This window comes from Peromyscus leucopus, chromosome 1, assembly GCF_004664715.2.
Source record: "Peromyscus leucopus breed LL Stock chromosome 1, UCI_PerLeu_2.1, whole genome shotgun sequence".
NCBI lineage: Eukaryota > Metazoa > Chordata > Mammalia > Rodentia > Cricetidae > Peromyscus > Peromyscus leucopus.
In genome coordinates this window covers 60,021,065-60,042,013 of record NC_051063.1, presented here as the reverse complement: position 1 = coordinate 60,042,013, position 20,949 = coordinate 60,021,065, and the positions used below count along the sequence as shown (strand labels likewise).

Here is a 20,949-nt window from a genome sequence, read left to right as displayed (position 1 = left end):
TTTTTTTTTTTTTTTTTTAAGGCATACTCTCTCACAATGTGCCCTGAACTCAGAGATCAATCTGCCTGGGATTAAAGGTGTTCGCCACTATACCCTTCTGCACCTGGCTTTTTAAACTGAGTGCTGGAGTGATTTGTGCAGCAGGAGGTGTTTTCAGTGGGACAGGACCTAGACTCACTTGAAATATAGGCCTCTGGGCATGCCTGTGGGGGCCTGAGTATGTTACCTGACATGGGGACGTCTGATCTGGGCAGGACTGTCTGTGCATGTGAGGTGACCAGCTGCTTCCCGCTCCTGCCTCCATGTGCTGTGGGATAATCTTTTTGTACACTGTAAAGATGTGTCTCTGTCTAAGGCGCCTTCTGAATGGTTTAATAAAAAGCTGAGTGGCAGGAGAAAACAGGCAGGATTTCTGGGCAGAGAGGCACTGGGAGGAGGAATCTAGGTACACAGGTTTCACCAGCAGACTCGGAGCAAGTCGGACATGCCGTACTGAGGAAAGGTCTAGAGAGCCACACGGCAGAACATAGATTAAAAAACATGGGTTAATTAAGTTATAAGAGCTAGTTGGGAACAAGACTGAGCTAACGGCCAAACCTTCATAATTAATATAAGTCTCTGTCATAATTTGCAGGCTGGCAAAGGTCCCACAAAGGAAAGTCCAACTACAGCCATGCCTTCTCTGCCATGATGGACTGTACCCTCAAACTGTGGCCAAAATAAACGCTTGCTCCCTGCAGCTGCTTTTGTCAGGGTGTTTTGTCACAGCCCAAGACCCAAGACACGGAGCGAGCACTTAACCAACATGGCCATCTTCCTGCTCAGATCCTTGGTGGAGAAACTGGTGGCCTACGAGCACACCTCAGCCGAAAGCACCTGCAAGGAGCCAGGCCCTTTCAAGGCTCCAGGGCCGCCCAGCTGCCCTGACAAGGGACAGTGTGGCCTTGACAAAGGCCATCTGAGCCAGGCCCCAGGGAACCCAGCCCCATGTCACCTTCAACAGCAGAAAATGGAAGCCAAGTACTGCAGACCACACAGCAAGTGGATCAAAAAAAGTTTATTCTGAATATTTAATTTAAAAAAATCCATACCTATGAGGTGTGCTACAGAATTCCCGATGATAATTCATATAGAAAACCTGACCTAACAACGGAAAGGCAAGGATTCTGCAGGAAAGCACATAGGAGAAGGTGGGCATTGATCCTCATGTGTCCCAATAGTGGGGACTCGTCTACAAGGACATGCTGTCCGTCTGACTGTGCGTGCTCAGTGTGGCCCGGCCTCCTGGTGTCTCAAAGACTGGAAACGACCTTAGGGACAGTTGCTCAAGGAGGCTGTGCCAGGCACCCAGGTGGGAGCCTCAGCTCCCTCACAGTCCTGTTTTCAGCCACATCAATCAATCAATCAATCAATGGACTATGAACATGATATTTGGCAAAAAGAACACAGCTCCCCTGCAGGGAGCATGCTTCTGGAAGCTTGCAGGGATAAGGTATCAATCTGCCTGACCAGCCAGGTGGCTGGCCACACACAACACATTCCAGGCTGCTCAGGGGTTGGGAGTGGGGCCAGGACCCACCCCGCCCTCCCATGTTGCCGGCCAAGCCCGGGATAGCTGCCAGCACGTCACTAAGACATGCTTTGTGCTATGGGCCTTGGATGCAGACAGGAGAAGGGAACACTTGAAGGCAAGGCAGGAAAGAGCTTCAACCGGACTGGGGTATCAGGGGAGGTAAAGAGATGAGATGAGATGAGGAGGCAGAGTACAGAAAGCTTTGGATCCCGGCTCAGGTTGTCAGTCCTGACAGAGGGGACTTCCCACGTAGTGTCAATGCTCCAGGACTCCAGCATCCCCTCTACCGCCACCTCACTTTCCCTTGGTCCCCTTTCCTTTTTCCCAAACACTGAGTCCCAGAGAGCCTCCTCACTGGGCAGCCACTCCAGGAGCAGTCTCCATCCTGGGGGACCCCGACTGCCACAGGGGTTGGGGGGCACAAGGCCACATATACCACCAACCTCAGGAGAAGCAGAGACCCTGAAGTGGCCACATACCACAGTCAACTTGGCAGAAAAGAAAACACCTGGGGTGGCTCAAAGTAACCACCCCAAGTTCTCTATGAACATGATTATCAGATATTAGCAAATTCTGTGGCAAGACATGCCCTGAAGCATCAGCAGAAGTATTAAATATAAAGGCATTATGTATATTCCCCTCCCCACCTTCAGAAGAAAAAAGGAAACAGAAACCAACTCAAACACACGCAGATGAGCTGTAGTGTGAAGCCTGTGCTGGTGCTGGTAGGCGCTGGGTGGCCAGGCGTCCCTACTGCCGCAGCTCCACGTAGTTGGCCGGGAAGAGCCCGTATCTGCCCTTGCACACCCCACGCCACCAGCCATCGTCAATCATTTCTATGTTGGTGATGATGTCATCAGGGTCAAAGGAGATCTCGTCATCGCCAGCTAGGGAGGGAGAGCAGAGAGAGAGTCAGATGGGAAGGTCACCTGACCAGGAGGAAGGACACTGCAGCTGACACCCAGACACCCACCCAGCAGGGGAAAGGGTGTGTAGAGGGCCTTCCACAGTCACACACATGACAAGGACAGCAAGGGAGAGGGGTGCTGGAGGCCTGCTAAGGTGATACACCGAAGTCTAGACTACAGAGATGTGAGGTGATGGCCCAAAAGTTACAGAACCCATGTGTGTACAAGAAATACATGCCAGGTCTCTGTCAGAAAAAAACGGGACTGGAGAATCCCCCCACCTCAACCTGGGGGCCTAAAGATTTGAGGGAGTCCCAGCCTTGCATCCCATAAAACAATGCTCAATGAGGGCCCCTCCCTGGGTCAGGTCGGCACACCCGTCCCACCTGGGCTAACAGAACTGGGTCATGTGGGACCGGTAAGCTCACCCAACACCGGGATGGCCACACTGTTTCTAAGACCTCCTGACCACCAGGGCAAGGGGGCCCCTGGGCCACATGTGGTAGCATCTTCATCGGGAGAGTGGGGTATGTTCGTGTGGAACCCTGACCCCAGCCTGCACAGTGAGTTTGTCCTGACTCAGGAGGCTCTGCAGCTTCAGATCCCCAAGGGGTCAGAGGAAGATGAGAGACAAAGGGGCAGGCACAGACATGGACATCCTTGGCATCCTTCAGGTAACTTCTCTAAAGTTACTTCAAGATAAACTGTAGAGATTGTACCCAAGCACAGTAATGTGCACCTAAGGTGTCAGCCGCTGGGAAGACTGAGGCAGGATTGTTTATGCCTGGGCGTTCAAGGTCAGACTGGGTAACACAAACCCTGGCTCAAAAGCAAACATAAAACAGCTCTCTGTTCCTGCCATGAACTGGTCACAGGAGGAGAGTGGCTGGGAGCTTCACCTAGGGCAGGAACATACGTGCCCACAGCCCAGTTAGTGCCTCACCAGCTTGGTAGTCATACAGGGCGATGGCTGTGATGCCCAGGTCACTCTCATATCCATCGTAGGTGTCATCCTCTGTAAGCAAAGCAGAACTGATGAGCAACAGACCAGCCCCTCAGACACACTTCCCAAGGACAGATGGGAGAGCTTGCTAAAACAGAAACCTCATGACAATAGCTGGGATGGAGCAGTAAGATACCCCCTAGGAACAAAAGGACTTGTCCTGGCTAGTTTATGTCCGTCCACTTGACACAAGCTAGAGTCATCTGAAAGGAGGGACCCTCAATTGAGAAAATGCCTCTGTAAGATCCAGCTGTAAGGCCTTAATTAGTGATTGATGGGGGAAGGCCCAGCCCACTGTGGGTAGTGCTGTCTGTGGGCTGGTGGTCCTGAGTTCTATAAGAAAGCAGGCTGAGCAAGCCATGGGGAAAAAGCCAGGAAGCAGCACTCCTCCATGGCCTCTACATCAGCTGCTGCCTCCAGGTTGCAGCCCTGTTTCCGTTCTTTTTTTTTTTTCTCAGTATTCAGAGCTTCATTAGGAGGAAAGGGGTGAAGGGGAGAGAGGAGCGCCAGGTCTGGAGAGGAAAGTGTGTGAGGAGAGAGGGAAAGATGGTGGGGGGAGAGACAGAGCAGAACAGAGCCAATTTCAGTTCTTATCCTGGCTTCCTTCAGTGATGAACAGAGACATGGAAGTGTAAGCTGAATACACGGTTTCCTCCCCAACTTGCTTTGGTCATGGTGTTTCATCACAGCAGCAGAAACCCTGACTAAGACAGGACACTTGGCTACAGCAAAGCTCAGACACTGAGCTCTGACACATACAGGAAAGCATGGTCACATGGACGAGTACCAAGTACCAAGACCCCTTTCCAAACCTAACATGATAGCACCTACAATCCCAGCACTTGTGAGGCAGAGGCAGGAGGATTACTCCTCATTCAAGGCCAGTCTGAGCTATACAGTGAATTCTAGGCCAGCCTGGGCTACTTACTGAATGAGACCGTGGTGGTCTGAGTAGGAACGTCCCCCCCCCCATAGGGTCATATATTTGAATGCTTAGTCACCAGGGAGTGGCACTGTTTGAAAGGATTAGAAGGACTAAGAGGTGTGAACTTATTGGAGGAGGTGTGTCACTGGGGGTGGGCTTCGAGGTATCAAAAGCCCACCAATGTTGCATTCCCACCCCCTGCCTGCAGATCAGGATGTAGCTCTCAACTACTTCTCCAGCACCATGCCTGCTGCCATGCTTCCTACCATGATGATGAAGGAGTAAACCTCTGAAACTACAAGCAAGGCACCAGTTGAATGTCTTCTTTTATAAGAACTGCCTTGGTCACAGTATCACTACACAGCAATAGAATACGGACTAAGACAGACACTGAAAAACAAAAGTCTGATGCCAGTAAAGGAAGGAGGCCAGGGTGATGGAGGCTTGGCACCAAAGGCTGCCCTGGGCCTGGCAGGCTGAGAGCAGCTAAGGTGCCCTGCACCCACCCCACACTGCTGCAGGTGGGATGAAGAACTTGCACTGACCCTGTCTAGGGTCTCGTTAGAAGTTGGTTTTCAAAGTGAACAAGTTAACCTCACTGTCTGTCTGCTGAAGCACTGGTTCACCTTCAAAGCATGGGGAGATGGCCCGGCAATGGGCAAAGCCCTCCAGGGCTTTGGAACACTGCCCTACTAGGGACCACTGTGTCTAACCCTCCCCAATCCAGGGGGTGACACAGAACTCACATTCCTAGGCAATCAGATAGCAAGGCAACCCTCTCTGAGGAGCATAATGGATGAAAGGACTTCTCGGGAACCCTCCCTCCCCTGGGCAGAGCTAGAGCGGGGTCCAGTACCCGCTTGGTAGTGGCCAGGGGCCTCTGTGGTCTCGTAGACAGGTTCTGAGGTGTAGGCTAGATTTTGCTGGCTGATGGCCTCAGGGACACCTGCGGTCTCGGTGCTGTACACAGGCTCGGGCTCACTCCCGCCAAGAGGACCTCCGTAGCTCGGCTCTGCCTTGAATGGCACTGCATCCTGCGGAGAGACAAGCACACATTTCTCCATGGACAGAAGAGCACCACTCACAACTGATTTCCATAGTTAGACAAATCAAGACAAGGATAGAAACTTCATACACAGGAAGTGGGGACAGGAAGCTTCCTGTGGAAGGTGACCACGCAGGGCAAGCTGCTACAGGCCAAGGAGATCACTCAGGTCCAGGACTGGTCCCATTTGGCAAGATGATGGTAGCCAGAGGAGACTGCAAGGCTAACAGCCAGTTCTGTTATGGTGGCTCTACACTGAGCCCTGTCCCAACTTCCCATCACAGCATCTCAGGGACTTCCCTCAGCTTCTGGTCCCAGCTGAGCTGCCAATCACAGGGCCTGTCCCCGCCCCCAAGAACAGCACTGTCACCAGACTCATCAAAGAGCCAGTGTCCCCGCACCTGGCCCAGCAGGAGGCATGGCTCTGTGGGGATGCCTCATGTCCACTCTGTTGGCTGGGTCACTAGCTACAAGGCCACATCCACCAAGAAGTGTGGCATGGGAAGGCTGCCTGCCATGCGGGGAGAGTAACATGGTGTCAAGGAGAGGGAACCCTAGTGGTGAAGAGGTCACGGTCACCTAAGGCCCCATCACGGTCCACACTCTCTCAGAACCCACGAACAATGTCACCTGGATAATGAAAGGGCAGTATGTGAGGACTGTTGGGACTCATGGGACGTGGTTGTGGGCAGAGGGGCTTACTTCAGAGAGGGAGCCCTGAGTCAGGGCAGAGTGTAGGAAATGCTTTCTGGGCAGGGATGAGGCAAGAACTCCACAGAGCTTCGTGTGAGGAGGCCATAGAGAATAAGATGCTCCAGGGCTAAGGGAGAACATTGTCTCAGGGACAACAGGCGGTCGGTTCCAGGGGCAGCATAGTTGGTACGACCAATACACTAAGCATGCAGCATCCACTGACCTCCCAGAAGTCACAGGGAGAGGAAGGCCATGGCGCCATGGGCTGCCCAAAGGTGAAGACATCCAACCTGGGGGGACACCTTGCTCCAGGGAGACACAAGGGTATGGTGGCACGAATCTGCAGGAGTCTAGGGCAGCCAACTGGTCAAGTGATTACCCACCTCATAGATGGGGCTGGAGGGTGGTCTGTCCTCAGCTGGCTGAGGACTGGGAGATGCAGGGGGCGTCTGCTTCTTGGCTCTGGTTTGCTCCTAAGATAGAGGGACAGCAAACGCATGGTTACCCGGTCAGCCAGGAAGTCCCATCTGCCACTTTGTAAGGGGGTGGTGCCCAGGTGGGAAGCTTGGAGCCTGCTGGGAGAGTAGAAAGCACTGATCACAGGGTCAGGTGGCTTTGAAGTGGAAGTCACACAGTCACGTCTTCTCAAGGACTCTGGCACTCCTGTGCCACACATTTAGATGTGCAGTGGACAGGAGCACCGGACAGAGGTGCAATCAAGCAGCTACTCGATCTTGCCCTGAGCTCATTTCCCAACTTGGGGCCCTGAGCCGATGCTACCAAAAGTTTCAGGGACCTTTTAATGAGCAAGTATTTTCTGCATGTGGGGCAGACATGACCCCTGGGGGCTGACAGGTGGGCTGCTCTCCATGGACCATGCCCCTGACGAGGCAAAATCCTGGTCCCCAGGACTGCAACAGAACACCAAGAAGAAGATGGGAACCATTCCAGGATGCCAGTGGGCCCATGTCACCCCGAAGTCCTGACAAGAGGGAGGCAGAAGAGAGACAGCTTGGGGCGGCGGGTGATGAGGAATGTAGAAGGTAGGGGAGAGAGGTGGCCATAAGCCAGAGAGCCAAGACAGCCTAGAGATGCTGAAGGTAGTACCTAGGATCTGCCCAAAGACTCCAGGGCCACATCCTTTAGGATGCCTGGACTTCGGGGCTGTGGCATCAAGTATCGGGTGTTCTAACTCCTTGGCAAACAAGCTCATACAGCAGCATGGGAAATTTTCTGAGATCCACATGTCCCCATGGCAGATGTTCAGAACTGTTCAGAGAGATGTTCAGGGTGTCCCCCCAGAGATAGGATTGAACCTCAGCTACCCACTCCACACCCTCTTTACCCTACTGTCTAGGGAGTAGAATGGTCACACTGTGCTCTTGAGAAAAACACCATAAAAACTCTAACACAGTCTCTGCATCCACAGAGCTACCGCTCTGCACCACCAGAACAGTCATGGCAATCACCAAAGATGAAATACCCCAGGCAGCAATGGCCCTGTGCACTGAGGGCAGGACCATCTGGGGGTTCAAGCCTGAAGCGATGGCCCTGTGCACTGAGGGCAGGACCATCTGGGGGTTCAAGCCTGCAGCGATGGCCCTGTGTACTGAGAGCAGGACCATCTGGGGCATTCAAGCCTGTAGCACAATGAGGAGGCCAGGCTGTTGAGTTAGCCCAACTGCAAGTGCGGGCTGTGGGGATCTCCAGCCCTTTCTACACCCCACTGGGTGCCAAGAAGAGCCCTTACTGTCAATGCATGTTCAAAGTCACACAGAGACTGAAGCACAAGAAGGTCGGGTCTAGTCTTGTCAGCTCAGAACTGATAGGAAAAGATGGTACGCTGGAGTCTCATCTCGTGGGGCGAAGAAATGGGGTGGGCAGGACAGAAAAAGACCACACAGCAGAGGAATTAACATCAAGAGAATCTGAGACAAGAACTAGGCGGTTATCCAGAGCCCCAGAACCGAATCAGCCTGCAGAAAGAAGACAAGGAAGCCAGAGCACTGCAGGACGCCGTGCACGCACTGTGGATGAACGAAACCCAGTATGTGCGCCCCGGCTGGAGACTGCGCCCCTACGGGAGGAGATGTACATTCATAGCCTCATGGTCGCTACTACATGCAGCTGCATGCCCTGAGACACATCACACCAGGGCTCCACGGTCAGGGCCCATGCTCTGAGTGCCACTCCCTTTAACCCATCTTCCTCTGTGAGGTCTCCACCCCAATACCTCCTGGGGTGAGTGTCCACCAGCTTAGATGGAGCATCATGTTCACAATGATGCATGATTTATTGAGGATTCTACTTCCCAACCATTCTGGAACGCTGTTGTCAGCATTCACATGGGGCCATGGAGAGGGGCTGAGGGCTGGAGGTGCCCAGGTGGGGGGTGACCAAGTTACTCTAGCTTGCCGTGTAAACAAGCCTTCCTACCAGCTCCTCCTGAATCTAGCTGGGAGCAAAGAAACTCCTCTCAGTGGCAAGCGAACATATCATAGAAGCTTCAGGAAGAGCCCTTCCGCCGTACCCACTTCCCCTACTCCTCACAGTGTGCCCCACGCAGACTGGAGGAAGGCAGCCAGGCTCCAGAACAGGACACAGCATCTGTACTCACTTCCAGCTTCCTCCGAGCCTCCTCCTGCTCCTGCCTTTCCTTGGCCATCCGCTGAGCTCTCTCTGCTTCTGCCTTCCGCCTGTCCTCCTGCTCTCTCTCCTTTGCCAGGTTTTCAAAATTAGCTCGGATATCACTGGTTTTGCTGGTCACTAGAGGAAAGAGAGGACACATCTGTCTCAGAACACCTCACAAAAGCCACACCAGGGTGACCTGGGTGACAGATCCATGGAACACAGTCAACTCACCCTAGGCCAGCCACACACCAAGCCTAAGCGAGACTGATTGAGATCAGAAGCCCTCGGTCTGGACCACAGTTAAGCCAGACACTGTCATAGTCGAGCATTACATGCCCAGGCTGAATGAAGCAACAGCTAAGCTTCTAACCATGAAGGCTGGGCTGGCATGTGCCTCAGCAGGAGAAAAAGACCTAGAATTCCCCAATGAGGGGCTGCAGTGTGGCTCAGTGATAGAGCCGCTGCCTGGCATACACAAGGCCCTGGGTTCCGTCCCTAGCACCACAAAAAAGGGGGGTGGGGAGGAAATAGTTTTAGAACAGCAAAAAGCCTTGGTTTTTCAGTACATATGGACCCTTGGATAGACTTCCCCCACTCTATGTGACAGAAGTAGGGAGGATGTCAGTCAGGACCAGCAGACGCCTGTCTCAGAATGGGCTTCCTGAGCTCGCAAGTGAACAGGTTTGTTCACGGAACACCATTTTCTCAGACATAACCAGAAGCACGTCTGAGTGTCTGACAGGCGCCCCCTCCAAAGTGAGCCTGTCCGGTAAAGAACACGGGTAGCTGAGCCAAGTGTGGTGATGTTCACCTGCCATCCCGGCCCTGAAAAGACGGAGGCGGAAGGACCAGGTGGCTCCAGGGCAGCCTGGGCGCCAGGAGGCTGTCTCAGAACAAACAAACCAGAATAAACACAGGAAGGGAGAGAAGTATTGCTGTTTGTCCGTATGAAGGTGACGTTTTCAAGCAAAACCCCTGGGTTGGCCAGGTTGTGACACATACCTGGGATCTCAGCACTTGGAGACTGTGGCAGGAGGGTGACGTTACACAAAGCCACCCTGAGCTTATCAGTGAGTTCAAGACTGGCCTAGGATTCGCTGTGGAGCCCTGACTACAAAGGCAAAGAAGCAAACAAGTCTGGGGTTGGGGACATTTGCAGAGGCTACCACGGTGTGCTGGCTAGTTTTCTATCAACCTGACATACACTAGAGTCACTGGAGAGCAGGGGACGTCCGGAGAAAACGCCTTCTTAAGACCAGGCTGCAGGCAATCCTGCTGGGCATTTTCTTAATCAGTGATTGATGTGGGAGGGCTCAGTACCGCTGTGTACGGTGACACCCCTGGGCTGGTGGTCCTGGTTCTATAAGAACGCAGGCTGAGCAAGTTATGGAGACCAAGCCAGTGAGCAGCGCTCCTCCATGGCCTCTGCCTTAGCTCCTGCCTCCAGGTTCCTGCTCTACTTGAGTTCCTGTCCTGACTTCCTTCAGTGATGAACAGTGATGTGGAAACATAAGCTGCTTTTGGTCATGGGTTCCATCACGGCTACAGAAACCTAACTAATACAGTGAGTGTGACAGCTGTCACTTAAAGGTTGTGCTGAGATGGCAGACAGATGAGACCTCCCTTAGGCTGTATGTAAGGGCTCTGCAGCCAGGTGACAGGCCTAATCCGGAAGACTAGTATCTGAAAGTAACAAGGTACAGATAGCAGCCCGCTGGGTGAGCCAAACTCCGGAAGTACTCAGAGACCGCAGCCCAGGGGAATCCCCAGCCTGGGGAAACCACAGCCCACTGGGCCTTGGGCTCACACAGCTTCCCTGAGAGCATCTTCTCCTCCTGTCTAGCACAGCCATTCCTGTTCCCTTGTAAGGCCCAGGCAGGCAGGGGAAGCCCGTGCTCCTATGACAATGCCACCCTGTCCACCCACTCTGACACTGAGGCTAATTTCCATACTACATGTCACCATGTAAGCACCTCACAATTCTGTTGTTTTAAAAACAATTCATTTACTCCTTCTCCCCTTTTCTGAGACAGAGTCTCACTCTATAGTCCAGGCTGGCCCAAGTCTTACTAGGTAACCCAAGCTGGCCTTGAACTGATGACAATCCACTTGTCTCAGCCTCCCAAGTGCTGAGATTACAGGCATGTGCCACCATGCCTGGACCCTTCTTTTTTTTTTTTTTAAGATTTATTTATTTATTATGTATATAATGTTCTGTCTGCATGTGTCCCTTCAGGCCAGAAGAGGGAGCCAGATCTCATTACAGATGGTTGTGAGCCACCATGTGGGTGCTGGGAATTGAACTCAGGACCTCTGGAAGAACAGCCAGTGTTCTTAACCTCTGAGCCACCTCTCTAGCCCGCCTGGACCCTTCTAATATGACACACAATCGGTATAAATTGATCTCAGCACAAGTGGTGCCTGCAGAGGTCTTGGCCAAAGACCCTGATGGTTTCCATGAGTGTCAAAATGGCCCAGGAACTGATCTGTGTATCTGCGGTGGCCAATGGTCATTCTACCTACTGATGAATTGGGACTTTCTATCCTATATGCAAAGGGCACTCTCTGGATGTGTCTCATCTTCACATACCCAGGAAGCACCTGAAAGGACATGTTTCTGAGCCACTGGTAAAAACTTGTGGGTGAGAGGCTGAGACTCCTCTGCTTCTCTTCATAAACACCATAAGGTTTTATGAACCTCAGGCTGTAGTTGGGACCACTGAGAGAAGTGGGCTCGAGGAACGTATGTAGGCTGTTCCCAGAACCTGGTCACCAGTAGCTCTCACTAACAACCCACCCGGTGAGGCTTCTCCCTCAGCCATCCTAGGAGACCACGGGGCACCAGCACTGTCCCCCATGGACCACACAGTGCTTTCAGACTGCCAGGACTCACCAGCCTCAATGGGGACAGTCTTCTGGTATGCAGAGGGCACCTGGGCCACGTCTTCAAAGGTGGATGCATTCTGCAGAGACAGAGAAGTCAGGGGGTAGTGTCCTCGTTCTTTCCCAGCTAGGACAGCTGTTACCTAGGGACTGTGAGGAGCCTCCCCAGCTTTCAAAACACCTCCACAACACAGAGCTGTTGCCCCAATCCTGCCCTCTGTAGATTCCTTGGGGCTCGGCTCCCCTTCCACAGACTCACTGATGGTCATACAGATGCATGCACCTGCACTGAGAACATGAGTTACCGTGAGGCTCTGTAGGTGCCAGGGTCACCTGGCCAGGCCCCCTCCTTGCCCTCCTGTAGGCTCTCTCAATATCCTACACCTCAACCATGCTTACAGGCTCCAGAATTACTCCGGCACGGATCACGAAGCAGTGGCTGACCTAGACACAGCCTGACAGGGCAGCGGCACCAGTGACAGTCCCCAGCCATGTGGCTTCTAATAGATATTCAGGGTTCAGAGCATTCACTGCCCCGACCAGCACCCTGCCTGATCTCCCATATGGAGCCATTCCCAGCTGAGAGCCCCCAGGTCAGAGCTGTGCCCACCTCAGCCGGGATCGCCATTCCTCTCCCTGTTCCCAGACGCCCTGCTCCTAAGCCCCATCTCATCCTCCACAACGCCTCCACCTACTTGTCCACCTACTGTCTGCTCTGCAATCTCCAGCTGCTCCGCCCACCCCTGGGGGACCCCTGATTCACCTCTATACTCCTCACTCCCTTCAATCACTCACCCATGCCCCGCCTCCCAAATCACAGCACCTTTTCCCCATAAAGAATGCTGGGGGTGACACCCAGGGCTCTCCAATCCTGAACCAGTCTCAGCACTAAACTACACCTGACCCCCGCCCAGCTCTTGACCCCAGCCTCCTGTCTCTCCCATTCCCCATTTCCTGGGTCTCCCTCCCCTCAGACTCTGCCCATTTCAGCTCTCACTCCATCTCCCTCACACAGCCTGGCTCCGGAGCCCAACAGGGTGGCCACTCGTAAATGCCCAAAGCCACCATGGAGGGACACTTTTCCTCTCTAGGGAAGGACAGGCTGGCATCAGGGTTCGCCACCTCATCCCAATTACTATGGCGATGAACCACTGCTCTTGGCACAGCCTGGGTCCTGATCCCACCCCACAGTCCCCTGGGCAGGAAGGACCCTGAGCTCTTCCAGAGGGCAACAGACGGAGAAAATGACAACACCTGGCTGGCAGGGGCAGCAGGGACTTCTAACCACATCATTTCCTGACTCCAATTGCACAATGCCAGCGGTCGCCATCTTTGCGGTTGCCATCTTTACCATCACTGCCAACCACAGACACCACAACTTCCTCAACGCCAGCCTCTGAGTAACTCACTCACTTCCTCATGTCCTCGACCACAGGGCCCTCAGCCACCAGACACCTGGTCTCCTGCCACCTCACCCAGCCTCCCTGCTCGGTCTCTGCTGACTGGCAGGTGAAGCCCTGGGGGTACCCCTCAGCACATGGCAGGTCCCTCCCTCCCACTGAGGCAGCCCTGCAGCCCCATGGCTGCCCAAAGCCTTCGTAGCCTCATCTTCTCTACCTGAGTTCCCTAACTCTTCAAAGCTCCACCGCCGCCGCCTAGAGTCACACGAACCCTGCCGCCGCTCTGTCAAGGGCTGCCCTAACTCTTCAAAGCTCCGCCGCCGCCGCCTAGAGTCACACGAACCCTGCCGCCGCTCTGTCAAGGGCTGCAGTTGCAGGTGTGTGCGACTGTGCCTGCACTCGGACAGGCTGCATGTCCCACGGGCTTCCCAGGCCCCTCCCCTCAGCAGGAGGTGCTGCAGCTGGAACTGTCTCTCCTTACTCTCCCACATTTGCAGTGACCTGGTTCCTAAACCGGGCTCCTGGTCGCATCCTCGCTTCACGTCACTGACTCCACCTCTGCAGACAAGCTCCAGTCTACCCTCAAAACTTGGCCCAGGGACCAAGGAGAGGGTTCATCGGGCAAAGGCGCTTGTCACCGAGCCCAGTGACCTGAGTTCAATCCCTGGGACCCACATGGTAGAAACCAATTCACACAAGTTGTCCTTTGACCGCCATGTGTACTCTGTGGCACATACGTGTGCATGCACATACACACACACACACACACACATATGTATGTATATATGTATATATATGTATGTACATACACATCATTTTTAAACTCAGTTTATCTGGCTTCCTCAGGGATATTTTGCTCAAGCAACTCCTGTGAGAAGCTCTGGTGACATGGCAGGTACCTTGGGCGATGCCAACCCCAGTGAGCTTTGAGCCTAATGGAAGAACAAGTCTGTGAATGACCCATGCCATGTATGGCCACAGCCAAGCACAGGAACAAACGTCTGCATCTACGCAGTAGAGAAGACACAGCTCACCTCAAGTGGAGGAAAGCAGTGCCTGCCAGGCCTCTGGAGGAGCTGCAGAGCTGCTGAGCAACCCCACGCTTCCCCCGCACTGGCCGATACACTAGGAGAACAATTCTTTCACCGGCTCACAGCTGACCCTGCAGGGTCCCGAAACTGACCAAAGGCAACAACAGGCTGAAGAGGGGGATCTGGGGAGGGGGAACAAACTGTTTCCACAGGAGTGTGCTTTCATCCTAAAAGATAAAGCCAGACAAGATGGCACTTGCCACCAGTGCCAGACTATGGAAACTGAGGCAGAAGGATCTCAAGTCCCAGACCAGACTAGGTGGCAGAGCAAGACGCCATCTGAAGGAAAGAGTGAAAAAGGACAAGCCAGAGACCAGTGCGTGCCACCTGTGGCCATCTGCAGCAGGACTAATTCTAGCTCCCGCTGTCCATGGTGACAGCCAGTGACTAGATGTGGCCACTAAGCACTTCTAAAGTGCCAGGCAAGAAGCAGTTCCAATAGTAATTAAAAGTTCCAACAATCACATGTCCCCAGCACCCTGGCATCAAGTGCCTGGGACCCACCTGAGACCCCCACTACTCACTGCTATGCTGTGACCAGGTACCCAGCTTGCCTGCCTCAGCCTCAAGTGTGAACCGGAACGGATCCAGTGTGCTACATGACGTATGCAGGGTTCCCAGGACCACGGAATGACATATGCCTAATGTTTCTGGACAGACCTCCGGTGTTGTGAGCCAAGGGCCCGCACAAGAACATCCCCACACCAGCTCGCTGGCCTTACCTTGTCCATCCGATCCTTCTGTACCCCATACTTCCCGCCGAATCCTTTGGCATAGTCTGAAAGGTGGTGAAGGCAAGACTTACGTGAGGCCGAGGGTGGGTGAGCAATGGCAGGCACATGCACACGGGTCCACGAAACAGCCCAGGGACACAAACCAGAGCAGAGGGATGTGGAAGCTGCCGAGGACAGGCTCTTCTGGCAAAGCCAGCTGTCTAACCACGGTGCCCAGTGCAGGCAGGGAGCAGGTGAGGTGTGGACATGCTTCCAGGAGTGGGGAGAGGGGGAGGGAGAGGGTGGGCGGCAGGCTGGCGGGAAGGAAGCCGAGGAGGAGGGCACAGGACAGGCCTTTGCAGTGCACACTTCTAGAGCACAGTCTTCGCACCAGCCCGGGCCTTATGCTCATCTGCTTCCTGGGCGCCTGCTCTACTGGGCACTAAATAGAGGCCCCACCGTAGTTTGTTCTCTTGCTTTTTAAAAGAAAAACAAAACAAAACTCCGTGTCGAAATGCCACCAGACAAGTATGTCTGTCGCTGCCACACACACAAACATGAAAGTGACCGTCATGCAGCCTTGACATCACAGGAACCAATGGCCACCTCCACGCAGTCTGCTGGTCAGCACTAAGGACATCCACCCCAGGCCCAGGGGCATCTGGGAGCCTGCATTCCATGATTCAGGGAGCCACATGCCTCTGCCTGGACACTTGGGTTCTAGGAACCAGGTCCAATCTCTCAAGGAAAAGAAAAACTGCAGCAGCTACTGAGATCCCCAGGGCATGGCTCGACCGGCCTGTGTCAGCCATGTGCACAGTGCGCACATACAGTGTGGCTCTGGGTGGAGATGCTACACACACATGGTGTGGCAAACAAAAACAAAAACAAAAACAACCAAAAATCCAAACACACAAACCTTGCACACCCGGCAAAACAAAAACAAAAACAAAAAACCCCACTACAAACAAAGACACAGAGACCACATGAAACACGCCTGTCTTTCTCCATGACCCCGGTGTCTAGTTAACATCAGGTCTGGGAGAGCAAACCCACCTCACCTCCCTGTGGGTCAGAGACAATGAGGAGGGGTTCAGAGATTCAGCGCTGGTGGTCAAGGCAACGAGGCCCGCGGGGTCCCCTGCAGAAACTACACTGACCTGGCCTGCAGAGTGCCTCCTAACTTGAACCCTAAAGGTCAGAGGGGAAAAAGAATTGGGGGTGGAGGAGGCAGGGACCGCGCTCCAGGATGCTGCTCTGGAGACCGGGTGGAGGACATCCCTGGCAGCTGGCGGCACAGGGGCCTAACACAGGCACTGCGGTGGACCCTGAAGTCTATGCTGCGAGTTAGCTGCACTGCAAGGGCTGGTGGGAGGAGGAAGGGGCAACTGTGCCTTGCTGGGACTCGTGCTTGGCCAGTCTCTCCTTGTAATCAAACCCCACAGCGGAGGAGTCCTGCCTCTCGGACTGAACACCAAATTTGCCTCCGAACCCAGTCTTATAGTCTGGAGATCCACGCGAGACAGTGGGGAGCATGACCGAGAGAGGAAACAGCCAGGTTAGAATCACGTGAGCATGTGCAATGTCAAATACATCACGTTCAGGCAGCAAGAGCGCTGATCCGGGCCTGATGGCCTAACCCTGACCAAAGGATTAAGGAGCAAACTTAAAAGTCCGTATGCTTCAGCTGATTCACAGAAACAAGTTCAGAACTGGATGGTAAATCGCTCTGTTAAGGCTACTCCACGCTTTAAGGTTTGCCCGCAGGGTCCTTCCCAGGCTGCCGACAGGAAAGGGACAACAGGAGGGCTACCAGTCCCACTCCCTGTGCTGGAAGGACAGCTGGGGACAACCTTTTCAAGCCAGCTTTCCCTGGGACAAAGTTCCCGCTGTGACAAGAAAACACTCCCGGCTAGAAAGGAAGCGTGCTAAGGATTTGAGGGGAGGCTCGGAGGCAGAGAGAATCTGTCCAGCATAGACCAGGCTGCAGGTTCCATCCCGAGCACTGCAAAGAAGTGTGCCCTCCATGAACCCTAGCCACCTTAAAAGGGAGAACCCAGGAACGCAGAGGGCAAAGGGCCCCTGTGGGTGCGACAGGAACAGGCTCCCAGTGGCTGCAGCGCGGGCATATGAGCAGGGAGAGGGCAGGGTCACCCGATCCCCTTGCCACCCACGGGGACTTCTGGGACTGGGGGAGACAGAGACTACTTCACACCGTGAAAACGAAATTTGGACAGAAGCACAGCTGACACGAGGCACGTGACCGACTGAGGATGAACACAAGCTTCCCAAAGGCCCTGGAGGAGAGCTGGGGGAGGGGCTAGAGGCGGTACCTTTCTGGGACTCATGCAGCTGCGGCTTCTCCTGATGGTCCCAGCCAAGGGCACACTTGTCTTGTCTGTCTGTCTGCACACCAAATTTTCCTCCAAACCCTTTCACATAGTCTACATGCACAACAGAAAGCCATAACCTGGCATTACTGCGCAGCCCGGAACAAGGGGGAGGAAGCGGGTTTCAGATGCAAGGAGGCACGCTTCACTGGACCCAAGCTTCCCCCAGGGCACAGCTGGGATGGGACCCTGGCTGACAGCCATCAGAGGCCCTCCTCAAGATAACCGTGTCTTACGAGTGCGGTCACACAGGCAGGGCCAACACATGCGGCCCTCAGGACAGCGAGGTCTTGTCACTCACAGGCAGACGTGTGTGACAGGGACATTACTACATACAAGCAACACTGAGGCTTAGAGCCAAGGATGAGGCCAACGCCTGAGTTCTCATAACCACAGGCTGGGACTGGCTGTCCCAGGTTGACCATTTAAAATACCGCAGGCGACAGAAGCTTCTCTCCCAAACCTGTACCCTCGGAGGGGCTGGCCGGAGGAAGCTAAAGGGGCGGGTACCTTTCTGGGATTCGTGCTTCTCTGTTTTGCCTTGATACTCAAAGCCCACAGCACTTTTGTCCACCTTGTCCTTGTCGATTCCGTATTTGCCACCAAAACCTTTGGAATAATCTGGAACAAGAACGGCACTGTATGAAAAACCAGCAATGGAGATGGGCAGAGGGCTAAGGGCGCCTGCGGCCAAGTTTGAAGGCCCGAGTTCAGTCCCTGGGCCCCACAAGGAGAGAAGCAGCTCCTGTAAGCTGTCCTCTGACCGCCACACATGTGCACACACATGCACATACACAAAACGGATAAATAGAAAAGATTAAACCAGCAACAGTTTCCGTGAACATGCTATATGGTCTCTAAGAAGGTAAAGCATGGGCTGTCAAGACTGCTCAGCAAGGGAAGGCATTTGCCACTAACCCTGATGACCTGGGCTCCATCCACGGGACCCACATGGTGGGAGGAGAGAGCCCAAGTGTGGTGGCTTATGCCTGTGTCCCAGGACTCAGGAGACTGAGGCAGGAGGACTGTTGGGAATTTGAAACTAACTTCCAATACACAGTGAGTTCAAAGCCAGCAAGGGGTATAAAGTGAGCCCTTGTCTGGAAATAAGAAAAAAAGAAAGAAATAAACCAAAAGAAAAACAGAAGCGGCTGGAGAGATGGCTCAGCAGTTAAGAGCTGAGCTCTTGCAGAGGACCAGAGTTCGGATCCCAGCACCTACATGGTAGCTCACAACCACCTGTAACTCCAGTTCCTGCTGATCTGTTGCTCTCTTTTGGGAGCTGAAGGCATCTACACTTACCTGTCATACACACAGGCACATACCCATACACATATTAAAAGAAAGGAAAAGAGAGAGGAGGAGAGAGAGAGGGAGGGAAGGAGAGAGGGAGGGTGGGAGGAAGGAAAGGAAGAAAGGTAGATCTTTAGAGCTGGAGAGATGGCTCAGTAGTTAAGAGCGCTGGCTGCTCTTCCAAAGGACCTCAGTTTGATTCCCAACACCCATGTGGTGGGTCTAAATGACCTATAACTCTAGTTCTAGGGGATCCAACACCCTCTTCTGGCTTCCACAGGTACTAGGCACACATGTGATAATCGGACATATATGCAGGCAAAATACTCATACACATAAAAAAAAATTAAGTATATTTAAAAAAAAAACAAAAAACTTCAGCCAGATGGTGGTGGCACACGCCTTTAATCCCAGCACTCAGGAGGCAAAGGCAGGCAGATCTCTGTGAATTTGAGGCCAGCCTGGTCTACAGAGCTAGTTCCAGGATAGCCAGGGCTACAGAGAAACCCTGTCTCAAAAAAAAAAAAAAAAAAAAAAAAAAAAAAAAAAAAAAAACTTTAAGAAAAAAACAGAACACATGTGGAGAACATTCTAGAAACCCAGGCTCTAACAAGGTCATGTGACATGTCACTCTTGCACTATCATAGCATGATTTCCTATAGGTACTTAGACCCTCAATGAGAAGCCCTAGGCAACCTCTGGGCCTGTGTGCCACAGCCAGCCAGAAGTACACTCAGCCTCTGCTTGGAGCCAGGACAGATGGCCCAGAATGCTCAGCACATACAACCTGAGTTAAGTCTGGCCCCAGGGAAGAGAAGCACAGTGATCTATGTGAGGTCACAGCTGCACACTAGCCCAGAAAAGAGCCTAAGGAAGGCAGGCAGCTACACAGGCCCCAGGCACACTGGCCCTTTCCAAGGGGCAGGGCAAGCCAACATGGCCATGGCCAGAACTTTTGGTGATGTTTTGCCTCGTGTGTGTGTGTGTGTGTGTGTGTGTGTGTGTGTGTGTGTGTGTGTGTGTATAGGTCCATGTGGAGGTCAGAACACAATCTTGGGTCCTCACCTTCCACCTTGAGACAGGTTTCTTTATTGATTTTCTGAGTATGTCAGGCTAGCTGGCCTGTGAGCTTCAAGATTCTCCTGTCTCCCGTCTCTCAACAGATAAACAGGGAACACAGACGATCGTTCTATGTACCACACCCAGTTTCATATGTGTCTCGGAGATTCAAACTCAGGTCCTCACATTCACACAGCAAGCATGTTTACCCACTGAGCGGAGCCCCAGTCAGTCAGTCTCTTGGGATTTTTGTTGTTGTTTGTTTGTTTAAAGAAATCCAGGGGCTTCTTTTCAATGTAAGCTCTTGGTTTTGTTTTTTGTTTGTTTTGCTTTGTTTTTTGAGACAGGGTTTCTCTTTGTAGCCCTGGCTATCCGGGAACTCACTTTGTAGACCAGGCTGGCCTCAAACTCAGAGATCCTCCTGCCTCCACCTCTGGAGTGCTGGGATGAAAGGCGTGCGCCACCACTGCCCGGCTCCTCTTGATTGTCAAATACCGGAAAACAATGAACAGAGCTGCCCCATGTGAGCACAGAAATAGCACCAGGAAGATGGGCTGTGGCTCCAACACCGTAAACACCATAAACACCGTAAACATGAAAAAACATCTTTACCTGCACAGAAGGGTATGAATATTCTGATCCGCCCCTTGAAATCCCACCCTTTGGCACTGCCCTGAGTCCTGACGTAAAAGCCTCATTCTAAGGAAAAACTCCCCCCCTTCCTCTCTCTCTTCCACTTTTCCTCCCATGAGGTGTGCACCCTCTCTCTCTCTCTCTCTCTCTCTCTCTCTCTCTCTCTCTCTCTCTCTCCTCTCTCTTTCTGTCTCCTCCCTTTCTTTCTCTTCATCTCTCTATTATAATAAACTCTCCACATGGATGCAGCGCCTGGGTTGTGAATTACTGGCCGCTGCCACCGCCATGCATCTGCCCAGCATGTTTCCCTGCACACGCAGGATACCCTCAGGGGGTCCCACACAACAGTTCATAACAAGGGGAAAGTCAATGTGGCTTCTCAGGACCTTGTGGCAGAATTTGTCAAAATTTTAGAGGTTTGGAGGATATGGAGAGCAAATCTAGAGCCTTGTACTCTACCACGAAGCCACACCCACAGTCCCTGTCCTTAAAATCAATCCAGACTACCTAGCTAAACCCAATCTTTAAAAACAGATAAGGGGCGGGGCGGGCTGCAAGATGGCTCAACTGGTACAAGCGAGCACACAGTAAAGTGTTTCCCACAAGCCAGGCACTCGGAGGCAGAAGAGGCAGGAAGATCTCCATGAGTTCCAGATCAGCCTAGTCTGTACAGCGAGTTCCTGGACAGCCAGAGCTACACAATAGAGAC

At 53.1% G+C, this 20,949-nt stretch overlaps 1 protein-coding gene across 3 annotated transcripts in view; it reads right to left on the bottom strand.

Annotated features, from left to right (window-relative positions):
* Window positions 1–1,038: 1,038 nt before the first annotated feature.
* Cttn (cortactin) overlaps window positions 1,039–20,949 on the bottom strand; it is a 36,802-nt gene continuing 16,891 nt past the window's right edge. The window contains exons 9-18 of one of the 3 annotated variants that reach the window (XM_028871260.2): window positions 17,766–17,876; window positions 17,199–17,309; window positions 16,260–16,370; window positions 14,875–14,930; window positions 11,672–11,741; window positions 8,765–8,913; window positions 6,531–6,620; window positions 5,266–5,443; window positions 3,425–3,496; window positions 1,039–2,460 (exon numbers count right to left, since the gene is read on the bottom strand). In XM_028871260.2, the coding sequence (XP_028727093.1) occupies window positions 2,324–2,460; window positions 3,425–3,496; window positions 5,266–5,443; window positions 6,531–6,620; window positions 8,765–8,913; window positions 11,672–11,741; window positions 14,875–14,930; window positions 16,260–16,370; window positions 17,199–17,309; window positions 17,766–17,876 (1,085 nt within the window). In that variant the 3' untranslated portion in view covers window positions 1,039–2,323. The remainder of the gene's footprint in view (window positions 2,461–3,424; window positions 3,497–5,265; window positions 5,444–6,530; window positions 6,621–8,764; window positions 8,914–11,671; window positions 11,742–14,874; window positions 14,931–16,259; window positions 16,371–17,198; window positions 17,310–17,765; window positions 17,877–20,949) is intronic. The other 2 variants (XM_028871262.2, XM_028871267.2) reach the window with 2 other exon arrangements.